Genomic DNA, 23,549 nt, shown 5'->3' with positions numbered 1-23,549 from the left:
TCCCCACCTCGTTTCCTTTCGTTTAGCATAGTGTACTAAAGCACGTAGTAAGTACACCATCATACTTTTAGAATAAGTGTCTTTACAGATTCCACAATGATTCTTTAGTTGTGGATGTTTCATGTCGTCAGCGTGTAACAACTGCTATATCTGAAGAGAAAAAAACAATGGCACCCGGTATATAACCTAACAGTTTAGCACCATACCAGCAGGTTGAATCCTTACACATAACAGTGGACTCTACGTTTCCGCACTCCCTCTCTTGCTCTTGGTCCTCATCTTTGTAAGTCACCTTGATTTAGCACCTGTGTGTTTAATCAGTTTCTTTATAAAAAATATTCAGTGAACTCCATGACAGTAGCTAAAGCAAGGGGCTATTAGCAGCACACACGTAGACTACAAATGCATGCTGAGCCGGGCGCGCCCTCAGCTGAAGTGAGTGCTACTGGAGCGAAATTGGAGAAGACCCGACGCTCCAGCCTTTGGGAATCTCGCTCCACGATCCAGTCAAATTGAGCACGCTCTGCATCGTTGCAGCATCGCTCACATACTCTGGTCCCTACCAGGCTACTGTGTTGCACTGGTAAATGCTTCACGATGTATTTCTTTGTAGGCTATAGCCTGGAAATAATTGAAATTAGGTCCGGTCTAAGGCACTGCATCTCATTGATAGAAGCGTCACTACAGACCTGGTTCGATTCCAGGCTGTATCACAACCGGCAGTGTTGGCCCAGCGTTATCCGGGTTTGTAGTAAGAATGTGTTCTTAACTCAAATCAAATGTATTTATATAGCCCTTCGTACATCAGCTGATATCTCAAAGTGCTGTACAGAAACCCAGCCTAAAACCCCGAACGGCAAGCAATGCAGGTGTAGAAGCACGGTGGCTAGGAAAAACTCCCTTAACTGACTTGACAAGTTAAATAAAGTTTACAATTACCATTTTTTTTTAAATCATGTTCATCATTTCATGTTTATTCAAATACCTTTCATTCAGATCCATATTGTTTGGTTTCAATACTTAAAAACAATTGGAAGGTCCAGGTAGTCAAAAAATAGATTAAATTGTGATTTAAATTGTGATATAAATGAATGGAGTGTTTTTTTTCTGTGAGGGAACGGTAGGAAAGGACGTGGAGAGCCACACCCACTCATCAGGATTTCCAACCTCTGCTCACATGCTCTGACCCCAACCCCTCCTCTACATAACGGACTGGTCCATTCCGTTGTGTTGCACCACGTGTTTGTTCTTGTGTTGTCGTGGCAACATGTCTTTCAGCTGGTAGTGGCTCATGCGCCTGTGTTTATAGTAAGAGGAGTAGGTGAAACAGGAGACAACCAAGAGGATCGCCACCACAGCTGCAGCCAGCCCTGCAATGATGGGCAGGTAGTCCACTACAGGGCAGGAGAGTAGAAAGAGAGGAGAGGAGGAGGAGGAGGAGAGGAAGGGAGATGCAGATGGGGAAGAGAGGAGGAGGAGGAGGAGAGGGAGATGCAGATGGGGCAGAGGGGAGGAGGAGGAGGAGGAGAGGAAGGGAGATGCAGATGGGGCAGAGAGGAGGAGAGGAAGGGAGATGCAGTGAATTCAGGAAGTGTTCAGATCCCTTGACTTTTTCCACATTTTGTTATGATATATTTTGGTATGTTACACTATGTTACAGCCTTATTCTAAAATGGATTCAATAAAAAAATATATCCTCATCAAAATACCCTCATCAATCTACAAACAATACCCCATAATGACATCACAATACCCCATAATGACATCACAATACCCCATAATGACATCACAATACCCCATAATGACATCACAATCACATAATGACAAAGCGAAAACAGTTTAAATATTTTATTTTTTTATTTTATTTAACTAGGCAAGTCAGTTAAGAACAAATTCTTATTTTCAATGACGGCCTAGGAACAGTGGGTTAACTGCCTGTTCAGGGGCAGAACGACAGATTTGTACCTTGTCAGCTCGGGGGTTTGAACTTGCAACCTTCCGGTTACTAGCCCAACGCTCTAACCACTAGGCTACCCTGCCGCCCCAATAAATATATTTTCTAATACTTATTAAAAATGAAAAACAGAAATACATTATTTACATAAGTATTCAGACCCTTCGCTATGAGACTCGAAATTGAACTCAGGTGCATCCTGTTTCCATTGATCATCCTTGAGACGTTTCTACAACTCGATTGGAGTCCACCTGTGGTAAATTCAATTGATTGGACATGATTTGGAAAGGCACACACCTGTCTATATAAGGTCCCGCAGTTGACAGTGAATGTCAGAGCAAAAACCAAGCCATGAGGTCGAAGTAATTGTCCATTGAGCTCCGAGACAGGATTGTGTCGAAGCACAGATCTGGGGAAGGGTACCAAATATTATCTGCAGCATTGAAGGTCCCCAAGAACACAGTGGCCTCCATCATTCTTAAATGGAAGAATTTGGAACCACCAAGACTCTTCCTAGAGCTGGTAGCCCGGCCAAACAGAGCAATCAGGGGAGAAGGGCCTTGGTGGGGGAGGTAACCAAGAACCCGATGGTCACTCTGAAAAAGCCCTAGAATTCCTCTGTGGAGATGGGAGAACCTTCCAGAAGGACAACCATCTCTGCAGCACTCCACCAATCAGGGGAGAAGGGCCTTGGTTGGGGAGGTAACCAAGAACCCGATGGTCACTCTGAAAAAGCCCTAGAATTCCTCTGTGGAGATGGGAGAACCTTCCAGAAGGACAGGCCCTGTAAACATGTGTTGTCTGAATGCAGATGTATTGACTCTCTGGGCAGAATAAACTTGGTTGAACTTTCATAAATGTTCGTTGAGTTTTTCACTCTGAGATTTAGAGCCTGAGATGCTGTGCCTTAGACCACTGCACCACTCGGGAGCCCAAATACAGGTGTGCCAAGCTTGTACCGTCATACCCAAGAAGACTCGGGGCTGTCATCGCTGCCAAAGGTGCTTCAACAAAGTACTGAGTAAAGGTTCTGAATACTTACGTAAATGTGATAACATTTTGTATTTATTATAAATTTGCAAAAAGTGTCTAAAAACCTGTTTTTGTATGTCATTATGGGGCATTGTGATGTCATGGGGTATTGTGATGTCATTATGGGGTATTGTGATGTCATTATGGGGTATTGTGATGTCATTATGGGGTATTGTGATGTCATTATGGGGTATTCTGTGTAGATTCATGAGGTGGGGGAAACAATTGAATCAATTTTAGAATATGGCTGTAAAGTGACACAATTTAGAAAAAGTCAAGGGGTCTGAATACTTTCCACGCAACCAACCAATCAGTCAATGAACCACCCAACCAATCAACCATCCAACCAATCATCCATCCAACCAATCAACCATCCAACCAATCATTCATCCAACCAACCAATCATTCAATGATCCATCCAACCAACCAACCAACCAATCATTCAATGAACCATCCAACCAATGAACCATCCAACCAATTATCCATCCAACCAATCAACCATCTGTCTCACCTGTGACCTCCACGTTAACAGTACAGGTGCTGTTTCCCAGGGGGTTGATGGCGATGCAGGTGTAATCTCCAGAGTGAGACTTGGCAATGTTGGTGATGGTCACTACAGATCTCTCTTCCATGGTGGCTTGGGGGAGCAACCAATTGTACGAGGGGGCAGGGTTACCATTTGCACTACAGTTAAGTGATAGGGTGTTGCCCTCCGTGATGGTCATGGAGAAACATCCAGGACTCATAGTGATCTGAGGCTTGTCTATGAAGTGCAGGATGTAGGTCCCATTCTCTGGTGTCTTGATGTTGTCCTTGGCTTTCTGTCGTGTGTCTAATTCTGTCTGTTCACCAGTGGCACTGACTTTGTAGAAGGTCACCCTGAGTCTCCCAATAGGAGCGATGTTCTGGACAAGACACTGTAGCAGGTACTGATGCCCCTCAACCATCGGATCAGGGTACTTCCTGTAGCTGATGGAGACACTGTCTGGAAGCTCTGTGGAGGAATGGAAACACACAGTGATTAACAGTGCAGAGCCATACTAAGAATACATTCAGAAACACCAGAGAAGATAAGAGAGAGATGTCACTCACTATAAACTGTGATGTCCAGCTGTTTCTCACACTGGCCTCCGTCTGTGAAGCATGAAGGTTTGATCTTCCAGTCAGTCAAACTGTCAAATCAAATCACATTTTATTTAAAGCAGCAATCCTTAGTTGAAACAACTTGATTTAAAGACTTAAAATAGCAAATAAAGACAATACCACAGTTGAAGTTCAAACATCAACAAAGTAGCCAGCTGCTACTGTTTGCCACTTTAAAGGTGAAAAAGGTGGGTTTAAAAAAATCTCTACTAATCTAATCTAATCCCTCAGCTGTGTAACAAGTCTGCCTCTCTTACCTGTCCACCCTCCAGTGTAGGAACTTCACCTCCTTGTCTGTTAGACCCGTCCCTCCCTGGAAGGCTTCCCAGCCCATCTCTACAGGGATATCTGAGCTGCAGTTAGAGGAGGCTGGGTCTCCATGCTTCACCACCAGCCTGGCAGGACTGACCACCAGGCACTCAGCATCTGGAAGACCAAGGACAAGTTAAAACTTTATTGTTCTGTTATTGTTGATTTTATTGTTCAAACCAATCAGGACGATATTATTGTCTAATGTTTATATCTATCTGTATGTTAATCAACTACATGTTACACTCCATAAACCAGAAGTCGCCCCCCCCCCCCCCCCCAAAAAAAAGGGGTTAAATATGTGTATTTCCTTTTAAATATATTTTTGGGGGGGTAATTACAATAATCCTAAAATCAAATAGGTAAATGATCAATGGTCCGACCATCTTAAAACAATTCCATATGTTACCTCAGTAGAATGGAATTTACCAAGCACCTGTATCACAACATTGTACTAGACCAGAAGTCTAATTTACCAAGCACCTGTATCACAACGTTGTACTAGAACAGAAGTCTAATTTACCAAGCACCTGTATCACAACGTTGTACTAGACCAGAAGTCTAATTTACCAAGCACCTGTATCACAACATTGTACTAGACCAGAAGTCTAATTTACCAAGCACCTGTATCACAACATTGTACTAGAACAGAAGTCTAATTTACCAAGCACCTGTATCACAACATTGTACTAGACCAGAAGTCTAACTTACCAAGCACCTGTATCACAACGATGTACTAGACCAGAAGTCTAATTTACCAAGCACCTGTATCACAACGATGTACTAGAACAGAAGTCTAATTTACCAAGCACCTGTATCACAACGTTGTACTAGAACAGAAGTCTAACTTACCAAGCACCTGTATCACAACATTGTACTAGACCAGAAGTCTAATTTACCAAGCACCTGTATCACAACGATGTACTAGACCAGAAGTCTAACTTACCGGTGAAGTCACAATACAGAGACAATAATGAAACAAGTATTACAATCTCCATTCCCCGTAATAATCCCTGAGCGTCCCTCAGTGAAGGACACTGTATTCTGTTAGGCGAGCGGCAGACGTGGTTTCTTCTCCAGTGACCGTTGAACGTGAAAGTATTATTTACTGGAAAACCCTAACCGACCCTTCCTCCTCCTCTTATCTCTCTCACACACTCTCTCTTTCTCACACACTCTCTCTCTCTTCCTCTCTCACACAGTGTTCTATCACTCTCTTTCTCTCTCTCTCACTTTCTCTCTCTCCCTGCCCTCTCTCTCTCTCTGTCTCTCTCTCTCCCCCGGTTAGGGGGTTACAACGGGATTCTGGCTCTTCTTTCTAACAGAAACAGAACTCCCTCTGTAACCCACACTGTCTCACGTCTGCACTGATCTGTGTGATAACTCGGCAAAATACTCATGGGTACAATAGGCTGTCCTAATCGTCCACTGAATCCTCAAAATAGTTCATCTTACCAAAAGCTATAATAAACCTGTAGCCAATATTGACTTTTTTTTGTTAAATGAGCAAGTCTTCTCTACCTAATTCTACATCTAGCTAAGGTGTTTTGTGGTTGTAGAATCAGTATTTATGAAAAATCGAAATGTGCACGAAAATGAGCTCCCTAGCCAGTGTCTGCTTACTGCATACTGGCTGAACGGGTCTTAAAATCCATCCATATATCAAACGAATGGGATGCCAACAACGCCAGTTGTAGCTGGTGTAGTGAAATTCTAGCTAATAGCACAAATGAGTTTTGATGATAAGGCCGTTCCTGTTCCGTCCTGATAAGTGCGCTGAGTTCTGCAGCACAGCTGACTGTTTCCGGCTGTGACGTCATCACGTCGGCCAAACGTTACAACGTCACCGGCTGTCAGAGTCAGATACATGCTGATCGCTTTACAACAGTCTCGTAACTTTGGTGCGGTTCAGCTTCATCAACCAGCTACCGCAATATGGCCATTCAAACAAGCTACCACAAAGCTGCTAGCTGGAGAACATTTTATCAGCTGATCAGGCAAGGTTTTACCATAATAGCCGTGTTTTCTAGTGGTCAGCCTGATGGGCAGTGCCCTTTGGGAAAAGGGATGGATACCTTTACGGAACTGGGCAAGTCAGTTAAGAAACAAATTCTTATTTACAACGAAGCCTACCTTAATCAGTTGCACAACTGAACGCATTCAACCGAAATGTGTTTTTCCTCTGAATCAGAGAGGTGAAAGGGGGGCTGCTTTAATCACATCCATGTCATCAGTGCCTGGGGAGCAGGTGCTGTTGGGGGACAAAATGCCTTGCTCAAGGATAGAACAGTAGATGTGTTTCTCCTTGCCGACTCAGGAATTCGAACCAGCCACCTTTCCGTTGCTGGGCCAACGCTCTTAACAGCTAAGCAGCTACCAGCTAGTCACGTCAATGCTGAGATGCGGTGTGTTTTCTGTGCCCAGGAAATATCACGTTTTATTTCGTATATAACATGTGGATTTCAAAATGCTTTAAATACAAGGTCAGGTGTCTATTACCTTAAAAAAAAAACTTGAAAGGGAAATGTTATGCATTTAGAAAAAAAAACATGTTTTTGTGGATGTAGAAATATAAGCCTGAAAATAATAACATATTTAAAGTCTCTCTTCATCATTTTATATTTCTAGTCCAATTTTCTCTCGTCAATGACGTTTTATTGTCATGATTATTGTATTTTCCATGTCCCTGATATCACTTTCCACGCTGTCAGTTTGTTATTATTCTCCATTTAAGAAAACAACCCCTTCCTGCAATGACACCACATTCAGGAAGTGTCATCATTTCTGTGGTGGGAAAACAACCCCTTCCTACAATGACACCACATTCAGGAAGTGTCATCATTTCTGTGGTGGGAAAACAACCTCTTCCTGCAATGACACCACATCCAGGAAGTGTCATCGTTTCTGTGGTGGGAAAACAACGGTGTAATGCTACATACATAGAAACACTCAGTTTGATCTATTATTCCATGTTTCATGTTGTTAGTCCCACTTATAAACTTGTTAAAATATGTTTGATAGAGAAGGTAAAATCCTGTTCAAGTGTCTAATTTGGGCTCCAAATGTTCACCCTGTTAGGTTCCACCCTGTTAGGATTATGCACCTAACAGGTTGGACAATGCACCTAATAAAAAACAAGCTTGACCAATATGTTTTTATAACTCTGGACATGAAATAGCACCATTTTTACTTGAAACCTTTAAGGAGGCTATAAAGAAAGAATAACTACCTGCCTCTCTGAAGCAAGGGGTTATTACTCTTATACCTAAACCACACAAGGATCTCTTAAATATTGATAATTGGGGTCCAAACACACTCCTAAATAAAGACTACAAACTCATATTCTTAATCTTCGTGAAAAGGTTAAAGTCTTGCTTGGATGATCTGATTGACATTCATCAATCAGGGTTTATGAAAGGGTGCCATATACAGTGGGGCAAAAAAGTATTTAGTCAGCCACCAATTGTGCAAGTTCTCCCACTTAAAAAGATGATAGAGGCCTGTAATTTTAATCATAGGTGCACTTCAACTATGACAGACAAAATGAGGAAAAAAATCCAGAAAATCACATTGTAGGATTTTTTATGAATTTATTTGCAAATTATGGTGGAAAATAAGTATTTTGTCACTAGCTTCACCCTCATGTCGCTAGCTTCACCCTCATGTCGCTAGCTTCCCCATCATGTCGCTAGCTTCACCCTCATGTCGCTAGTTTCACCCTCATGTCGCTAGTTTCACCCTCATGTCGCTAGCTTCCCCATCATTTCAGGTCCCCTGCCCATTTCAAATCAAATCAAATTTTATTTGTCACATACACATGGTTAGCAGATGTTAGTGCGAGTGTAGCGAAATGCTTGTGCTTCTAGTTCCGACAATGCAGTAATAACAAGTAATCTAACTAACAATTCCAAAACTACTGTCTTGTACACAGTGTAAGGGGATAAAGAATATGTACATAAGGATATATGAATGAGTGATGGTACAGAGCAGCATAGGCAAGATACAGTAGATGGTATCGAGTACAGTATGTACAAATGAGATGAGTATGTAAACAAAGTGGCATAGTATAGTATAAAGTGGCTAGTGATACATGTATTACATAAGGATACCGTCGATGATATAGAGTACAGTATATACGTATGCATATGAGATGAATAATGTAGGGTAAGTAACATTTATATAAGGTAGCATTGTTTAAAGTGGCTAGTGATATATTTACGTCATTTCCCATCAATTCCCATTATTAAAGTGGCTGGAGTTGAGTCAGTGTCAGTGTTAGTGGTGGCTGTTTAACAGTCTGATGGCCTTGAGATAGAAGCTGTTTTTCAGTCTCTCGGTCCCAGCTTTGATGCACCTGTACTGACCTCGCCTTCTGGATGATAGCGGGGTGAACAGGCAGTGGCTCGGGTGGTTGATGTCCTTGATGATCTTTATGGCCTTCCTGTGACATCGGGTGGTGTAGGTGTCCTGGAGGGCAGGTAGTTTGCCCCCGGTGATGCGTTGTGCAGACCTCACTACCCTCTGGAGAGCCTTACGGTTGAGGGCGGTGCAGTTGCCATACCAGGCGGTGATACAGCCCGCCAGGATGCTCTCGATTGTGCATCTGTAGAAGTTTGTGAGTGCTTTTGGTGACAAGCCGAATTTCTTCAGCCTCCTGAGGTTGAAGAGGCGCTGCTGCGCCTTCTTCACGATGCTGTCTGTGTGAGTGGACCAATTCAGTTTGTCTGTGATGTGTATGCCGAGGAACTTAAAACTTGCTACCCTCTCCACTACTGTTCCATCGATGTGGATAGGGGGGTGTTCCCTCTGCTGTTTCCTGAAGTCCACAATCATCTCCTTAGTTTTGTTGACGTTGAAAATGAATGATGCACCATTGTTTCATCTCCCCCAATGTGCTAACCACCCAATGTGCTAGATGGTTTCTTATCAGAAGGGTAATTACAGATACACAGATACACAGAGTTTCCATCCATCAGAAACAACAGGACTGCTGCTGCTGGGAGAGGAGAGGCAGAGTGAGGCATGAAACAGACCAAGTTAAAGCTCTGGTTAAAAGTAGTATGTAGGGAATAGGGAGCCATTTGGTAATTTACAACCCTTGGTACTGACTACCCTTGCTACTGGGTATTGAATAACCTTGGCCTTTGGTAGTGACCACCCTCGGCTTTGGTATTGACAACCCTCGGCTTTGGTATTGACAACCCTCGGCTTTGGTAGTGACAACCCTCGACTTTGGTACTGACAACCCTCGGCTTTGGCACTGACCACCCTCGGCTTTGGTAGTGACAACCCTCGGCTTTGGTATTGACAACCCTCGGCTTTGGTATTGACCACCCTCGGCTTTGGTAGTGACAACCCTCGGCTTTGGTAGTGACAACCCTCGGCTTTGGTATTGACAACCCTCGGCTTTGGTAGTGACAACCCTCGGCTTTGGTATTGACAACCCTTGGCTTTGGTAGTGACCACCCTTGGCTGTGTCCAAATCCTCTTGACTGGCTCCTTTTCTCTCTATAGTGCACTACCTTCCACCAGAGCACTGTGGGCTAATAACACACTAAACTCCACTAACTGTATTGTGAATGTGAAACAACAGCACCACCTACAGGACAATAGGGGAAACATACAGGATAAAAAAAAAAGTTTTTACATTGATAAAAATACGTTCTTATATTTGTCCTGTTGAAAATTGCAACTCCCAACTCTCTCTGAGACACCATCTGGGAGTGAGGTCATGGCAATTAGGCTGGGAAAGACTGGAAAGATGAGACTCAAGAATAAATAAATAAATGGAGGTAGTTTTGTGCCAACAAAAAAAAGGGGTTAAATATGTGTAAAACATTTAATATATAAATTGCCTTTTTAAATATTTTGGGGGGATAATTACAAAAATCCTAAAATCAAATGGGTAAATGATCAATGGTACTACCATCTTAAACAATTCCATTTGTTACCTCAGTAGAATGGAATTTACCAAGCACCTGTATCACAACATTGTACTAGACCAGAAGTCTAACTTACCAAGCACCTGTATCACAACATTGTACTAGACCAGAAGTCTAACTTACCAAGCACCTGTATCACAACATTGTACTAGACCAGAAGTCTAATTTACCAAGCACCTGTATCACAACATTGTACTAGACCAGAAGTCTAATTTACCAAGCACCTGTATCACAACATTGTACTAGACCAGAAGTCTAACTTACCAAGCACCTGTATCACAACGTTGTACTAGACCAGAAGTCTAATTTACCAAGCACCTGTATCACAACATTGTACTAGACCAGAAGTCTAATTTACCAAGCACCTGTATCACAATGTTGTACTAGACCAGAAGTCTAACTTACCAAGCACCTGTATCACAACATTGTACTAGAACAGAAGTCTAACTTACCAAGCACCTGTATCACAACGTTGTACTAGACCAGAAGTCTAACTTACCAAGCACCTGTATCACAACATTGTACTAGAACAGAAGTCTAACTTACCAAGCACCTGTATCACAACATTGTACTAGACCAGAAGTCTAATTTACCAAGCACCTGTATCACAACATTGTACTAGACCAGAAGTCTAATTTACCAAGCACCTGTATCACAACATTGTACTAGATCAGAAGTCTAATTTACCAAGCACCTGTATCACAACATTGTACTAGACCAGAAGTCTAATTTACCAAGCACCTGTATCACAACATTGTACTAGACCAGAAGTCTAATTTACCAAGCACCTGTATCACAACATTGTACTAGAACAGAAGTCTAATTTACCAAGCACCTGTATCACAACATTGTACTAGAACAGAAGTCTAACTTACCAAGCACCTGTATCACAACATTGTACTAGACCAGAAGTCTAATTTACCAAGCACCTGTATCACAACGATGTACTAGACCAGAAGTCTAACTTACCGGTGAAGTCACAATACAGAGACAATAATGAAACAAGTATTACAATCTCCATTCCCCGTAATAATCCCTGAGCGTCCCTCAGTGAAGGACACTGTATTCTGTTAGGCGTTTTGACTGGAAACTCCCCGACGATCCGCCCTCTCTCTCTTTCTCTCATGCTTCTATAAGGGCAGTGAGGTGTGAGCCCTCCTCCTCCTCTCTCTCCTGCTTCTATAAGGGCAGTGAGGGGGGAGCCCTCCTCCTCTCTCTCCTGCTTCTATAAGGGCAGTGAGGATGGAGCCCTCCTCCTCCTCTCTCTCCTGCTTCTATAAGGGCAGTGAGGGGGAGCCCTCCTCCTCCTCTCTCTCTCCTGCTTCTATAAGGGCAGTGAGGGGGGAGCCCTCCTCCTCCTCTCTCTCCTGCTTCTATAAGGGCAGTGAGGGGGGAGCCCTTCTCCTCTCTCTCTCCTGCTTCTATAAGGGCAGTGAGGGGGGAGCCCTTCTCCTCTCTCTCTCCTGCTTCTATAAGGGCAGTGAGGGGAGCCCTCCTCCTCCTCCTCTCACTCCTGCTTCTATAAGGGCAGTGAGGGGGGAGCCCTCCTCCTCCTCTCTCTCTCCTGCTTCTATAAGGGCAGTGAGGGGGGAGCCCTCCTCCTCCTCTCTCTCCTGCTTCTATAAGGGCAGTGAGGAGAAGCCACCCTCCTCCTCTCTCTCCTGCTTCTCTAAGGGCAGTGAGGAGAAGCCACCCTCCTCCTCTTTCTCTCCTGCTTCTATAAGGGCAGTGAGGGGGGAGCCCGCCTCCTCCTCTCTCTTTCTTGCTTCTCTAAGGGCAGTGAGGAGAAGCCGCCCTCCTCCTCTCTCTCCTGCTTCTATAAGAAGCCGCCCTCCTCCTCTCTCTCTCCTGCTTCTATAAGGGCGTGAGGGGGGAGCCCTCCTCCTCCTCCTCTCTCTCCTGCTTCTATAAGGGCAGTGAGGATGGAGCCCTCCTCCTCCTCTCTCTCCTGCTTCTATAAGGGCAGTGAGGGGGAGCCCTCCTCCTCCTCTCTCTCCTGCTTCTATAAGGTCAGTGAGGGGGGAGCCCTCCTCCTCCTCTCTCTCCTGCTTCTCTAAGGGCTGTGAGGGGGGAGCCCTCCTCTTCCTCTCTCTCCTGCTTCTATAAGGTCAGTGAGGGGGGAGCCCTCCTCCTCCTCTCTCTTTCCTGCCTCTCTAAGGGCAATGAGGGGGGAGCCCGCCTCCTCCTCTCTCTCTCTCTCTCTCTCTCTCTCCTGCTTCTATAAGGGCAGTGAGGGGGGAGCCCTCCTCCTCCTCTCTCTTTCCTGCCTCTCTAAGGGCAATGAGGGGGGAGCCCGCCTCCTCCTCTCTCTCTCTCTCTCCTGCTTCTATAAGGGCAGTGAGGAGGGAGCCCTCCTCCTCCTCTCTCTCTCTCTCCTGCTTCTATAAGGGCAGTGAGGGGGGAGCCCTCCCCCTCTCTCTCTCTCTATTAAATCCTTTCTCCGTAAATAAAATGGGGTGTCAGTCTACTCGGTGACACTCACAGAACACAACTGTGAAGAGTTTAGGCAAATATTAGCGTTGTAGCTCTTATCGCGGGACTGTGACTGTGTGAAATCACCTCCCCAGTCAGCCTGTTGTGTGTATTGACATTCACATTGCCCTGTACAGCTTTACTTCCGGATTGGGGATCAATGAAATGGGGTATCAGTCTACTCAATCAATCAATATATATATATTATTCCCAACGTCCTCGTCAGAGTTATCAGAACATCCACACAGTGTTGTTTCCCTCTGGAATACTCTTCAATATATATATATATGTTATTCCCAACGTCCTCGTCAGAGTTATCAGAACATCCACACAGTGTTGTTTTCCCTCTGGAATACTCTTCAATATATATATATATGTTATTCCCAACGTCCTCGTCAGAGTTATCAGAACATCCACACAGTGTTGTTTTCCCTCTGGAATACTCTTCAATATATATATATATGTTATTCCCAACGTCCTCGTCAGAGTTATCAGAACATCCACACAGTGTTGTTTTCCCTCTGGAATACTCTTCAATATATATATATATGTTATTCCCAACGTCCTCGTCAGAGTTATCAGAACATCCACACAGTGTTGTTTCCCTCTGGAATACTCTTCAATATATATATATATGTTATTCCCAACGTCCTCCTCAGAGTCAGAACATCCACACAGTGTTGTTTTCCCTCTGGAATACTCTTCAATATATATATATATGTTATTCCCAACGTCCTCGTCAGAGTCAGAACATCCACACAGTGTTGTTTTCCCTCTGGAATACTCTTCAATATATATATATATGTTATTCCCAACGTCCTCGTCAGAGTTATCAGAACATCCACACAGTGTTGTTTTTCCTCTGGAATACTCTTCAATATATATATATATGTTATTCCCAACGTCCTCGTCAGAGTTATCAGAACATCCACACAGTGTTGTTTTCCCTCTGGAATACTCTTCAATATATATAAGTTGACAATAAATGTGTCTCTATTCACAGTTGTTTCAGAGTCCCACAATAAGAGCTACGACACCAATGTTCTCTGGGAGTCACTGAGTAGACTGATACCCCATGTCATTGATCCACAATCCATAGGTAAGGCTGTCCAGTGAAATAAGTATGTCCCCTAATGCAATTCTAAAGTCTAATAGATCCAGTGAGATTTCAACAGATTTCTGTCAAATTATCCAATGATTGTCTTTGTGGATTTTATATAACAACATTCCAACCTCGTTTAGCATGATCTATTCAATTATGGCACAATTCCACTATTTGTATTCATTTGCATCACTGTCAATTACATTTACTTTTATTTTGAAGGCTAACCGCAAAGTCCACTATTTAGCTAATCCTTATTGTAGCTAGCTTCACATAGATGGGTCCGCCCACCATTAATCAAATAAGAACTGTCTTATAAATTAGGGTTATTTTAGATGATGACACCTCGCTATATAGTTAGCTAGCGCTACTGAAACAGATTATGTCGTTTTACTATGTTTTTGGGGAAGAACATTATTTGCATCCATGAGCGAGCTAGCTTTTTTTATGACCAGCACTGTAGGTGCGCGAGACAATTTCACCAGCATCATAACAATACGTAACGATGAATCGTTGTGACATATGAAGTACGAGTCATTGTGTAATCAATATGTAATAACTACGTTAAAAAAATTATGAACGCATTTTCAGGTCCTGATTGGTCAACAAGCTAATTTGAAACGTCAAATAGTGTTAATTGATACGTCAACTAGTGTTAATTGACATGTATATTTTTTTGGCATGCAAAGACCCAAACGGCGTTTCATATATTTGGCCACCCTAGGCAGAGTTGTTACAAAAAAATCTATATGTAGGCCTAAAGGTTTTTAGGCAAAATAGCCCAGTCAAAACGGAAAGCTCCTTGAACGTGGGAAAATGCCAGGCCTATTGGGCCAAAATCAATTATGGCCTATTGTATAAATAATATAACGAAGATGAACGAAACGTTTAAAATATATCAGATTGTTTATAAATACTTTGCTACAATGACCCACTTCGTTATCTCCCCACCTCGTTTCCTTTCGTTTAGCATGGTGTACTAAAGCACGTAGTAAGTACACCATCATACTTTTAGAATAAGTGTCTTTTCAGATTCCACAATGACTCTTTAGTTGTGGATGTTTCATGTCGTCAGCGTGTAACAACTGCTATATCTGAAGAGAAAAAAACAATGGCACCCGGTATATAACCCACCAGTTTAGCACCATACCAGCAGGTGGCACCCGGTATATAACCTACCAGTTTAGCACCATACCAGCAGGTGGCACCCGGTATATAACCTACCAGTTTAGCACCATACCAGCAGGTGGCACCCGGTATATAACCTACCAGTTTAGCACCATACCAGCAGGTGGCACCCGGTATATAACCTACCAGTTTAGCACCATACCAGCAGGTGGCACCCGGTATATAACCTACCAGTTTAGCACCATACCAGCAGGTGGCACCCGGTATATAACCTACCAGTTTAGCACCATACCAGCAGGTGGCACCCGGTATATAACCTACCAGTTTAGCACCATACCAGCAGGTGGCACCCGGTATATAACCCACCAGTTTAGCACCATACCAGCAGGTGGCACCCGGTATATAACCTACCAGTTTAGCACCATACCAGCAGGTGGCACCCGGTATATAACCCACCAGTTTAGCACCATACCAGCAGGTGGCACCCGGTATATAACCTACCAGTTTAGCACCATACCAGCAGGTGGCACCCGGTATATAACCTACCAGTTTAGCACCATACCAGCAGGTGGCACCCGGTATATAACCTACCAGTTTAGCACCATACCAGCAGGTGGCACCCGGTATATAACCCACCAGTTTAGCACCATACCAGCAGGTGGCACCCGGTATATAACCTACCAGTTTAGCACCATACCAGCAGGTGGCACCCGGTATATAACCCACCAGTTTAGCACCATACCAGCAGGTGGCACCCGGTATATAACCTACCAGTTTAGCACCATACCAGCAGGTGGCACCCGGTATATAACCCACCAGTTTAGCACCATACCAGCAGGTGGCACCCGGTATATAACCTACCAGTTTAGCACCATACCAGCAGGTGGCACCCGGTATATAACCTACCAGTTTAGCACCATACCAGCAGGTGGCACCCGGTATATAACCTACCAGTTTAGCACCATACCAGCAGGTGGCACCCGGTATATAACCCACCAGTTTAGCACCATACCAGCAGGTGGCACCCGGTATATAACCTACCAGTTTAGCACCATACCAGCAGGTGGCACCCGGTATATAACCTACCAGTTTAGCACCATACCAGCAGGTGGCACCCGGTATATAACCTACCAGTTTAGCACCATACCAGCAGGTGGCACCCGGTATATAACCCACCAGTTTAGCACCATACCAGCAGGTGGCACCCGGTATATAACCTACCAGTTTAGCACCATACCAGCAGGTGGCACCCGGTATATAACCCACCAGTTTAGCACCATACCAGCAGGTGGCACCCGGTATATAACCTACCAGTTTAGCACCATACCAGCAGGTGGCACCCGGTATATAACCCACCAGTTTAGCACCATACCAGCAGGTGGCACCCGGTATATAACCTACCAGTTTAGCACCATACCAGCAGGTGGCACCCGGTATATAACCTACCAGTTTAGCACCATACCAGCAGGTGGCACCCGGTATATAACCTACCAGTTTAGCACCATACCAGCAGGTGGCACCCGGTATATAACCCACCAGTTTAGCACCATACCAGCAGGTGGCACCCGGTATATAACCTACCAGTTTAGCACCATACCAGCAGGTGGCACCCGGTATATAACCTACCAGTTTAGCACCATACCAGCAGGTGGCACCCGGTATATAACCTACCAGTTTAGCACCATACCAGCAGGTGGCACCCGGTATATAACCCACCAGTTTAGCACCATACCAGCAGGTGGCACCCGGTATATAACCTAACAGTTTAGCACCATACCAGCAGGATGAATCCTTACACATAACAGTTTCCGCACTCCCTCTCTTGCTCTTGGTCCTCATCTTTGTAAGTCACCTTGATTTAGCACCTGTGTGTTTAATCAGTTTCTTTATAAAACATATTTAGTGTACTCCGTGACAGTAGCTAAAGCAAGGGGCTATTAGCAGCACACACGTAGACTACAAATGCATGCTGGGCCGGGCGCGCCCTCAGCTGAAGTGAGTGCTACTGGAGCGAAATTGGAGAAGACCCGACGCTCCAGCCTTTGGGAATCTCGCTCCACGATCCAGTCAAATTGAGCACGCTCTGCTCCGTTGCAGCATCGCTCACATACTCTGGTCCCTACCAGGCTACTGTGTTCACAATGTATTTCTTTGTAGGCTATAGCCTGGAAATAATTTAAATAATCTAACCTAAATAATTCATTTTGGTTCCTTCTCAGGCTCCTGACCAACTTAGTGTTTATATGCTGTTTAATATGACATGTAGCCTATTTGAAATTAGGTCCGGTCTAAGGCACTGCATCTCATTGATAGAAGCGTCACTACAGACCTGGTTCGATTCCAGGCTGTATCACAACCGGCAGTTGGCACAATTGGCCCAGCGTTATCCGGGTTTGTAGTAAGAATGTGTTCTTAACTCATATCAAATGTATTTATAAAGCCCTTCTTACATCAGCTGATATCTCAAAGTGCTGTACAGAAACCCAGCCTAAAACCCCAAACAGCAAGCAATGCAGGTTTAGAAGCACGGTGGCTAAGAAAAACTCCCTTAACTGACTTGACAAGTTAAATAAAGTTTACAATTACAATTTTTTTTTAAATCATGTTCATAATTTCATGTTTATTCAAATACCTTTCATTCACATCCATATTGTTTGGTTTGAATACTTAAAAACAATTGGTAGGTCCAGGTAGTCAAAAAATAGATTAAATTGTGATTTAAATTGTGATATAAATGAATGGAGCGATTTTGGAGCAGTGTTTTTTTTTCTGTGAGGAAGCGGTAGGAAAGGACGTGGAGAGCCACACCCACTCATCAGGATTTCCAACCTCTGCTCACATGCTCTGACCCCAACCCCTCCTCTACATAAAGGACTGGTCCATTCTGTTGTGTTGCACCACGTGTTTGTTCTTGTGTCGTCGTGGCAACATGTCTTTCAGCTGGTAGTGGCCCATGCGCCTGTGTTTATAGTAAGAGGAGTAGGTGAAACAGGAGACAACCAAGAGGATCACCACCACAGCTGCAGCCAGCCCTGCAATGATGGGCAGGTAGTCCACTACAGGGCAGGAGAGTAGAAAGAGAGGAGAGGGAGATGCAGATGGGGCAGAGGGGAGGAGGAGGAGGAGGAGAGGAAGGGAGATGCAGATGGGGCAGAGGGGAGGAGGAGGAGGAGGAGAGGAAGGGAGATGCAGATGGGGCAGAGAGGAGGAGAGGAAGGGAGATGCAGTGAATTCAGGGAGTGTTCAGATCCCTTGACTTTTTCCACATTTTGTTATGATATATTTTGGTATGTTACACTTTATGTTACAGCCTTATTCTAAAATGGATTCAATAAAAAAATATATCCTCATCAAAATACCCTCATCAATCTACACACAATACCCCATAATGACATCACAATACCCCATAATGACATCACAATACCCCATAATGACATCACAATACCCCATAATGACATCACAATACCCCATAATGACAAAGCGAAAACAGTTTAAATATATTTTTTAATACTTATTAAAAATGAAAAACAGAAATACCTTAATATTACTTATTACTTACTATTGATTTGATACGTAATTTGGATTTTGCAAAATGTAAATGATTACTTTTCGAAGGCACTGTAATTTATTCAGACCATTTGACATTTTGTTATGTTACAGCCTTCAGAAGTCAACACTCAATACCCCATAATGACAAAGCAAAAACAGGTTTTTGGAATTTGTAGTAATTTTATTAAAAATAAAAAACAAATACCTTTTTTACATAAGTATTCAGGCCCTTTGCTATGAGACTTGAAATTGATCTCAGGTGCATCCTGTTTCCACTGATCAACCTTGAGATGTTTCTACAACTTGATTGTTGTCCACCCGTGGTAAATTCAATTGATTGGACACGATTTGGAAAGGCACACACCTGTCTATATAAGGTCCCACAGTTGACACTGAATGTCAGAGCAAAAACCAAGCCATGAGGTCGAAGTAATTGTCCATTGAGCGCTGAGACGTGATTGTGTCGAGGCACAGATCTGGGGAAGGGTACCAAAGATTATCTGTAGCATTGAAGGTCCCCAAGAACACAGTGACCTCCATCATTCCTAAATGGAAGAATTTGGAACCACCAAGACTCTTCCTAGAGCTGGTAGCCCGGCCAAACTGAGCAATCAGGGGAGAAGGGCCTTGGTTGGGGAGGTAACCAAGAACCCGATGGTCACTCTGAAAAAGCGCTAGAATTTCTCTGTGGAGATGGGAGAACCTGCCAAAAGGACAACCATCTCTGCAGCACTCCACCAATCAGGCCCTGTAAACATGTGTTGTCTGAATGCAGATGTATTGACTCTCTGGGCAGAATAAACTTGGTTGAACTTTCATAAATGTTCGTTGAGTTTTTCACTCTGAGATTTAGAGCCTGAGATGCTGTGCCTTAGACCACTGCACCACTCGGGAGCCCAAATACAGGTGTACCAAGCTTGTACCGTCATACCCAAGAATACTCGGGGCTGTCATCGCTGCCAAAGGTGCTTCAACAAAGTACTGAGTAAAGGGTCTGAATACTTATGTAAATGTGATAACATTTTGTATTTATTATACATTTGCAAAAAATGTCTAAAAAACTGTTTTTGTATGTCATTATGGGGTATTGTGATGTCATTATGGGGTATTATGATGTCATTATGGGGTTTTCTGTGTAGATTCATGAGGTGGGGGAAACAATTGAATCAATTTTAGAATATGGCTGTAAAGTGACACAATTTGGAAAAAGTCAAGGGGTCTGAATACTTTCCACGCAACCAACCAATCAGTCAATGAACCACCCAACCAATCAACCATCCAACCAATCATCCATCCAACCAATCAACCATCCAACCAATCAACCAACCAATCATTCAATGATCCATCCAACCAATCAACCATCCAACCAACCAACCAACCAACCAACCAACCAATCATTCAATGAACCATCCAACCAATGAACCATCCAACCAATTATCCATCCAACCAATCAACCATCTGTCTCACCTGTGACCTCCACGTTAACAGTACAGGTGCTGTTTCCCAGGGGGTTGATGGCGATGCAGGTGTAATCTCCAGAGTGAGACATGGCAATGTTGGTGATGGTCACTACGGATCTCTCTTCCATGGTGTTGGGGTCGGCTTGGGGGAGCAACCAATTGTAGGAGGGGGCAGGGTTACCATTTGCACTACAGTTAAGTGATAGGGTGTCGCCCTCCGTGATGGTCATGGAGAAACATCCAGGACTCATAGTGATCTGAGGCTTGTCTATGGGGGAGATGAAACAAGTTGATTATTGAGAGATGAGAAACAAGTTGATTATTGAGAGAAGAGAAACAAGTTGATTAATGAGAGAAAATGAAGTGAAAACAACATCCGTCAACGTCATGACTCGTCTGGTATTTAATTAACTAACAGTTGTACTAAATGTGTGTAGATCAGAGAACCAGAAGGACTCACAGTGCACGGTGATGTTGAGGAGGTTTGAGTCCATTACAGGAGGAGGTTGGGGTCCCTCTGGTCCCAGATCCAACATGGCTGAACACAACAACTGGGCCCCGTCATCATCTCTACCAGGGGTGAAGTCCAGGGTGTAGGTCCCATTCTCTGGTGTCTTGATGTTGTCCTTGGATTTATGTTGTGTGTCTAATTCTGTCAGTTCACCAGTGGTATTGACTTTGTAGAAGGTCACCCTGAGTCTCCCAATAGGAGCAATGTTCTGGACAAGACACTGTAGCAGGTACTGATGCCCCTCAACCATCGGATCAGGGTACTTCCTGTAGCTGATGGAGACACTGTCTGGAAGCTCTGTGGAGGAATGGAAACACACAGTGATTAACAGTGCAGAGCCATAGTAAGAATACATTCAGAAACACCAGAGAAGATAAGAGAGAGATGTCACTCACTATAAACTGTGATGTCCAGCTGTTTCTGACACTGGCCTCCGTCTGTGTAGCACTTAGGGTTGTTCTCCCAGTCAGTCAAACTGTCAAATCAAATGGAATATTTAAACTGCATTTAAAATAAATCAATGAAAATAAAAAACTGAAGGCAACACAAGAGATGGATAAATGTTTAAAATAACAGTAAAACCAATAATTAAAGACCATCGAAGCCTCATAACAGTAAAGTCAAACTATAAAGGTGTTTTAAAAGTCTCAGCTGTGTAACAAGTCTGCCTCTCTCACCTGTCCACCCTCCAGCGTAGGATCTTCACCTTGTTGTCTGTTAGACCCGTCCCTCCCTGGGTGGCTTCCCAGCCCATCTCTACAGGGGTATCTGAGCTGCAGTTAGATGAGGCTGGGTCTCCATACTTCACCACCAGACTGGCAGGACTGATCACCAGGCACTCAGCATCTGGAAGACCAAGGCCAAGTGAAAACTTTATTGTTCTGTTATTGTTGATTTTATTGCTCAAACCAAACGGGACAATATTATTGTCTAATGTTTATCTATCTGTATGTTAATCAACTACATGTTACACTCCATAACCCAGAAGTTGCCACACACACACACACACACACACACACACACACACACACACACACACACACACACACACACACACACACACACACACACAACATGCTACAGTACATCTCCCGTACTAGCAGACCCCATGCTTCTAATGACCTCTAGTTATCACTATGGCAACACAGACAACATCTGGATCCTCCTCTTCCTACCATTGTGCTCTGTGACGCCAAACACACACACACACATACACTGGCCTACAGCCAGATCCACACAGAATCTTTGGACTCCAAATACTATTTCACTCTGCCCTAATAAGTACCACGAAACACACAGGCTTTCCAATTTATCAATTTATCCATTTCAAAATACTTCATATTAAATAAATAAAGTACTAAAATAGAAAAACGAAACAGAAAAACACCTAAGCTATTCGGAGTCGATTGCGTCAATCTATTTGATATAGTAATAAAATCCCCATCAAAATATGTCTGTTGAAGCTTTTTTTTGTGTGGGCTGCGTCTCAGTCTACTGCATCCGCCTTTTGTCGTCATTCTGCATCTGCTGTGGAAAGTGGCAGAGCTCCAGTGGAACGATGAGACTCTCACGAATATGAATGTGTTCCCCGTTCTGCTCTACGACCCTCACAAGCCCCACGGGACTCGTCTGAAGTCGGTACCGGCGATGTGCCAACTTCCGTCTGTGGCGTCTGAACCTTTTGGTAAACAAACTACTATGACATCACTATGGAAACGGGAAACTCTCAGGCAAACTATAAATACATTGCGGTGTCCCGTCCCCCCGCCCCCCCCCCCACAAAAAATGGGGTTAAATATATGTGTCAAAAGTTAAATATATATTCCCTTTTAAATATTTTTTGGGGGATAATTACAGGAATCCTAAAATCAAATAGCTAAATGATCAATGGTACGACCATTTTAGAACAATTCCCGATGTAATCTCAGTAGAATGTAATTTACCAAGCACCTGTATCACAACATTGTACTAGAACAGAAGTCTAACTTACCAAGCACCTGTATCACAACATTGTACTAGACCAGAAGTCTAACTTACCAAGCACCTGTATCACAACATTGTACTAGAACAGAAGTCTAACTTACCAAGCACCTGTATCACAACATTGTACTAGACCAGAAGTCTAACTTACCAAGCACCTGTATCACAACATTGTACTAGACCAGAAGTCTAACTTACCAAGCACCTGTATCACAACATTGTACTAGATCATAAGTCTAACTTACCGGTGAAGTCACAATACAGAGACAATAATGAAACAAGTATTACAATCTCCATTCCCCGTAATAATCCCTGAGCGTCCCTCAGTGAAGGACACTGTATTCTGTTAGGTGAGCTGAATCATTTTGACTGGAAACTCCCCAACGATCCGCCCCCCTCCTCCTCCTCCTCCTCCTCCTCTCTCTCTCTCTCTCTCCTGCTTCTATAAGGGCAGTGAGGGGGGAGAGGATGGGGGGGGGTGGGGGGGGGGTGTAGTAGGTTCCTGTCGGTGTCATTGGTTTGGAATTTCCCAAAAAGCTCAAGAAAAGCATTGTTCTGTTCCTCCCCAGAGACCAGAAACATATTTCTGTGTGACAGTACAGGCTACAGAGAGGTGAGTGAAAGATGGAGAGAGAAATTGAGAGGGAGATGGGGGAGAGAGAGGGAGATGAGATCTTATCTGTCGGAAAGATATCAGTTTGTCTCTGTGAATAGTTTGTCCTCTGACAAATCAACTGTAAATTTCGGCGTTCCTCAAGGTTCCGTTTTAGGACCACTATTGTTTTCACTATATATTTTACCTCTTGGGGATGTCATTCGAAAACATAATGTTAACTTTCACTGCTATGTGGATGACACACAGCTGTACATTTCAATGAAACATGAGCCCATTCTATTGAAAGGTAGCAGGTTACTTACCCAAATTACTTTAGTTTCTGTGTTTTTTTAATCATAGTTCTACACTGAG

General features: G+C 43.7%; 2 protein-coding genes across 3 annotated transcripts; both read right to left on the bottom strand.

Moving 5' to 3' along the window:
• Positions 1-1,064: 1,064 nt before the first annotated feature.
• On the bottom strand, positions 1,065-6,250 carry LOC149978686 (muscle, skeletal receptor tyrosine protein kinase-like). 2 transcript variants are annotated; one of them, XM_090194950.1, is made up of 5 exons: positions 6,062-6,250; positions 4,387-4,555; positions 4,079-4,158; positions 3,498-3,980; positions 1,065-1,394 (listed from the first exon to the last, which is right to left on the bottom strand). In XM_090194950.1, exons 2-5 carry the CDS (start codon positions 4,461-4,463, stop codon positions 1,201-1,203), a joined length of 834 nt encoding a protein of 277 aa, XP_090051076.1. In that variant the 5' UTR covers positions 4,464-4,555; positions 6,062-6,250; the 3' UTR covers positions 1,065-1,200. The 2 variants fall into 2 exon arrangements, with proteins under 2 accessions (XP_090051076.1, XP_090051075.1); XM_090194949.1 differs by lacking the exon at positions 6,062-6,250 and adding an exon at positions 5,385-5,807.
• Positions 6,251-16,950: 10,700 nt separating this feature from the next.
• On the bottom strand, positions 16,951-23,037 carry LOC149978685 (V-set and immunoglobulin domain-containing protein 2-like). Its single transcript, XM_090194943.1, has 6 exons — positions 22,828-23,037; positions 21,280-21,448; positions 20,998-21,077; positions 20,552-20,899; positions 20,099-20,359; positions 16,951-18,138 (listed from the first exon to the last, which is right to left on the bottom strand). Exons 1-6 carry the CDS (start codon positions 22,877-22,879, stop codon positions 17,945-17,947), a joined length of 1,104 nt encoding a protein of 367 aa, XP_090051069.1. The 5' UTR covers positions 22,880-23,037; the 3' UTR covers positions 16,951-17,944.
• Between the last annotated feature and the right edge of the window lie 512 nt (positions 23,038-23,549).

Source organism: Oncorhynchus mykiss, chromosome 13 (assembly GCF_057628025.1).
Source record: "Oncorhynchus mykiss isolate SJ-2025 chromosome 13, ASM5762802v1, whole genome shotgun sequence".
Classification (NCBI taxonomy): domain Eukaryota; kingdom Metazoa; phylum Chordata; class Actinopteri; order Salmoniformes; family Salmonidae; genus Oncorhynchus; species Oncorhynchus mykiss.
The sequence above is the reverse complement of the archived record's forward strand: the minus strand, read 5'-3'. Positions and strand labels throughout refer to the sequence as shown.

Bases quoted from the DNA above. Each gene is read 5' to 3' on its own strand.
- LOC149978686 (XM_090194949.1), bottom strand. From the start codon at position 5,436: ATGGAGATTGTAATACTTGTTTCATTATTGTCTCTGTATTGTGACTTC. The intron at 4,159-4,386 runs GTAAGAGAGGCA...TTGATTTGACAG, and splicing joins CTACACTGGAGGGTGGACAG to TTTGACTGACTGGAAGATCA. The intron at 1,395-3,497 runs GTGAGACAGATG...CCTGCCCTGTAG, and splicing joins TGTTAACGTGGAGGTCACAG to TGGACTACCTGCCCATCATT.
- LOC149978685 (XM_090194943.1), bottom strand. From the start codon at position 22,879: ATGGAGATTGTAATACTTGTTTCATTATTGTCTCTGTATTGTGACTTC. The intron at 20,900-20,997 runs GTGAGTGACATC...ATTCCTCCACAG, and splicing joins GCTGGACATCACAGTTTATA to AGCTTCCAGACAGTGTCTCC. The intron at 20,360-20,551 runs GTGAGTCCTTCT...TCTCCCCCATAG, and splicing joins CCTCAACATCACCGTGCACT to ACAAGCCTCAGATCACTATG.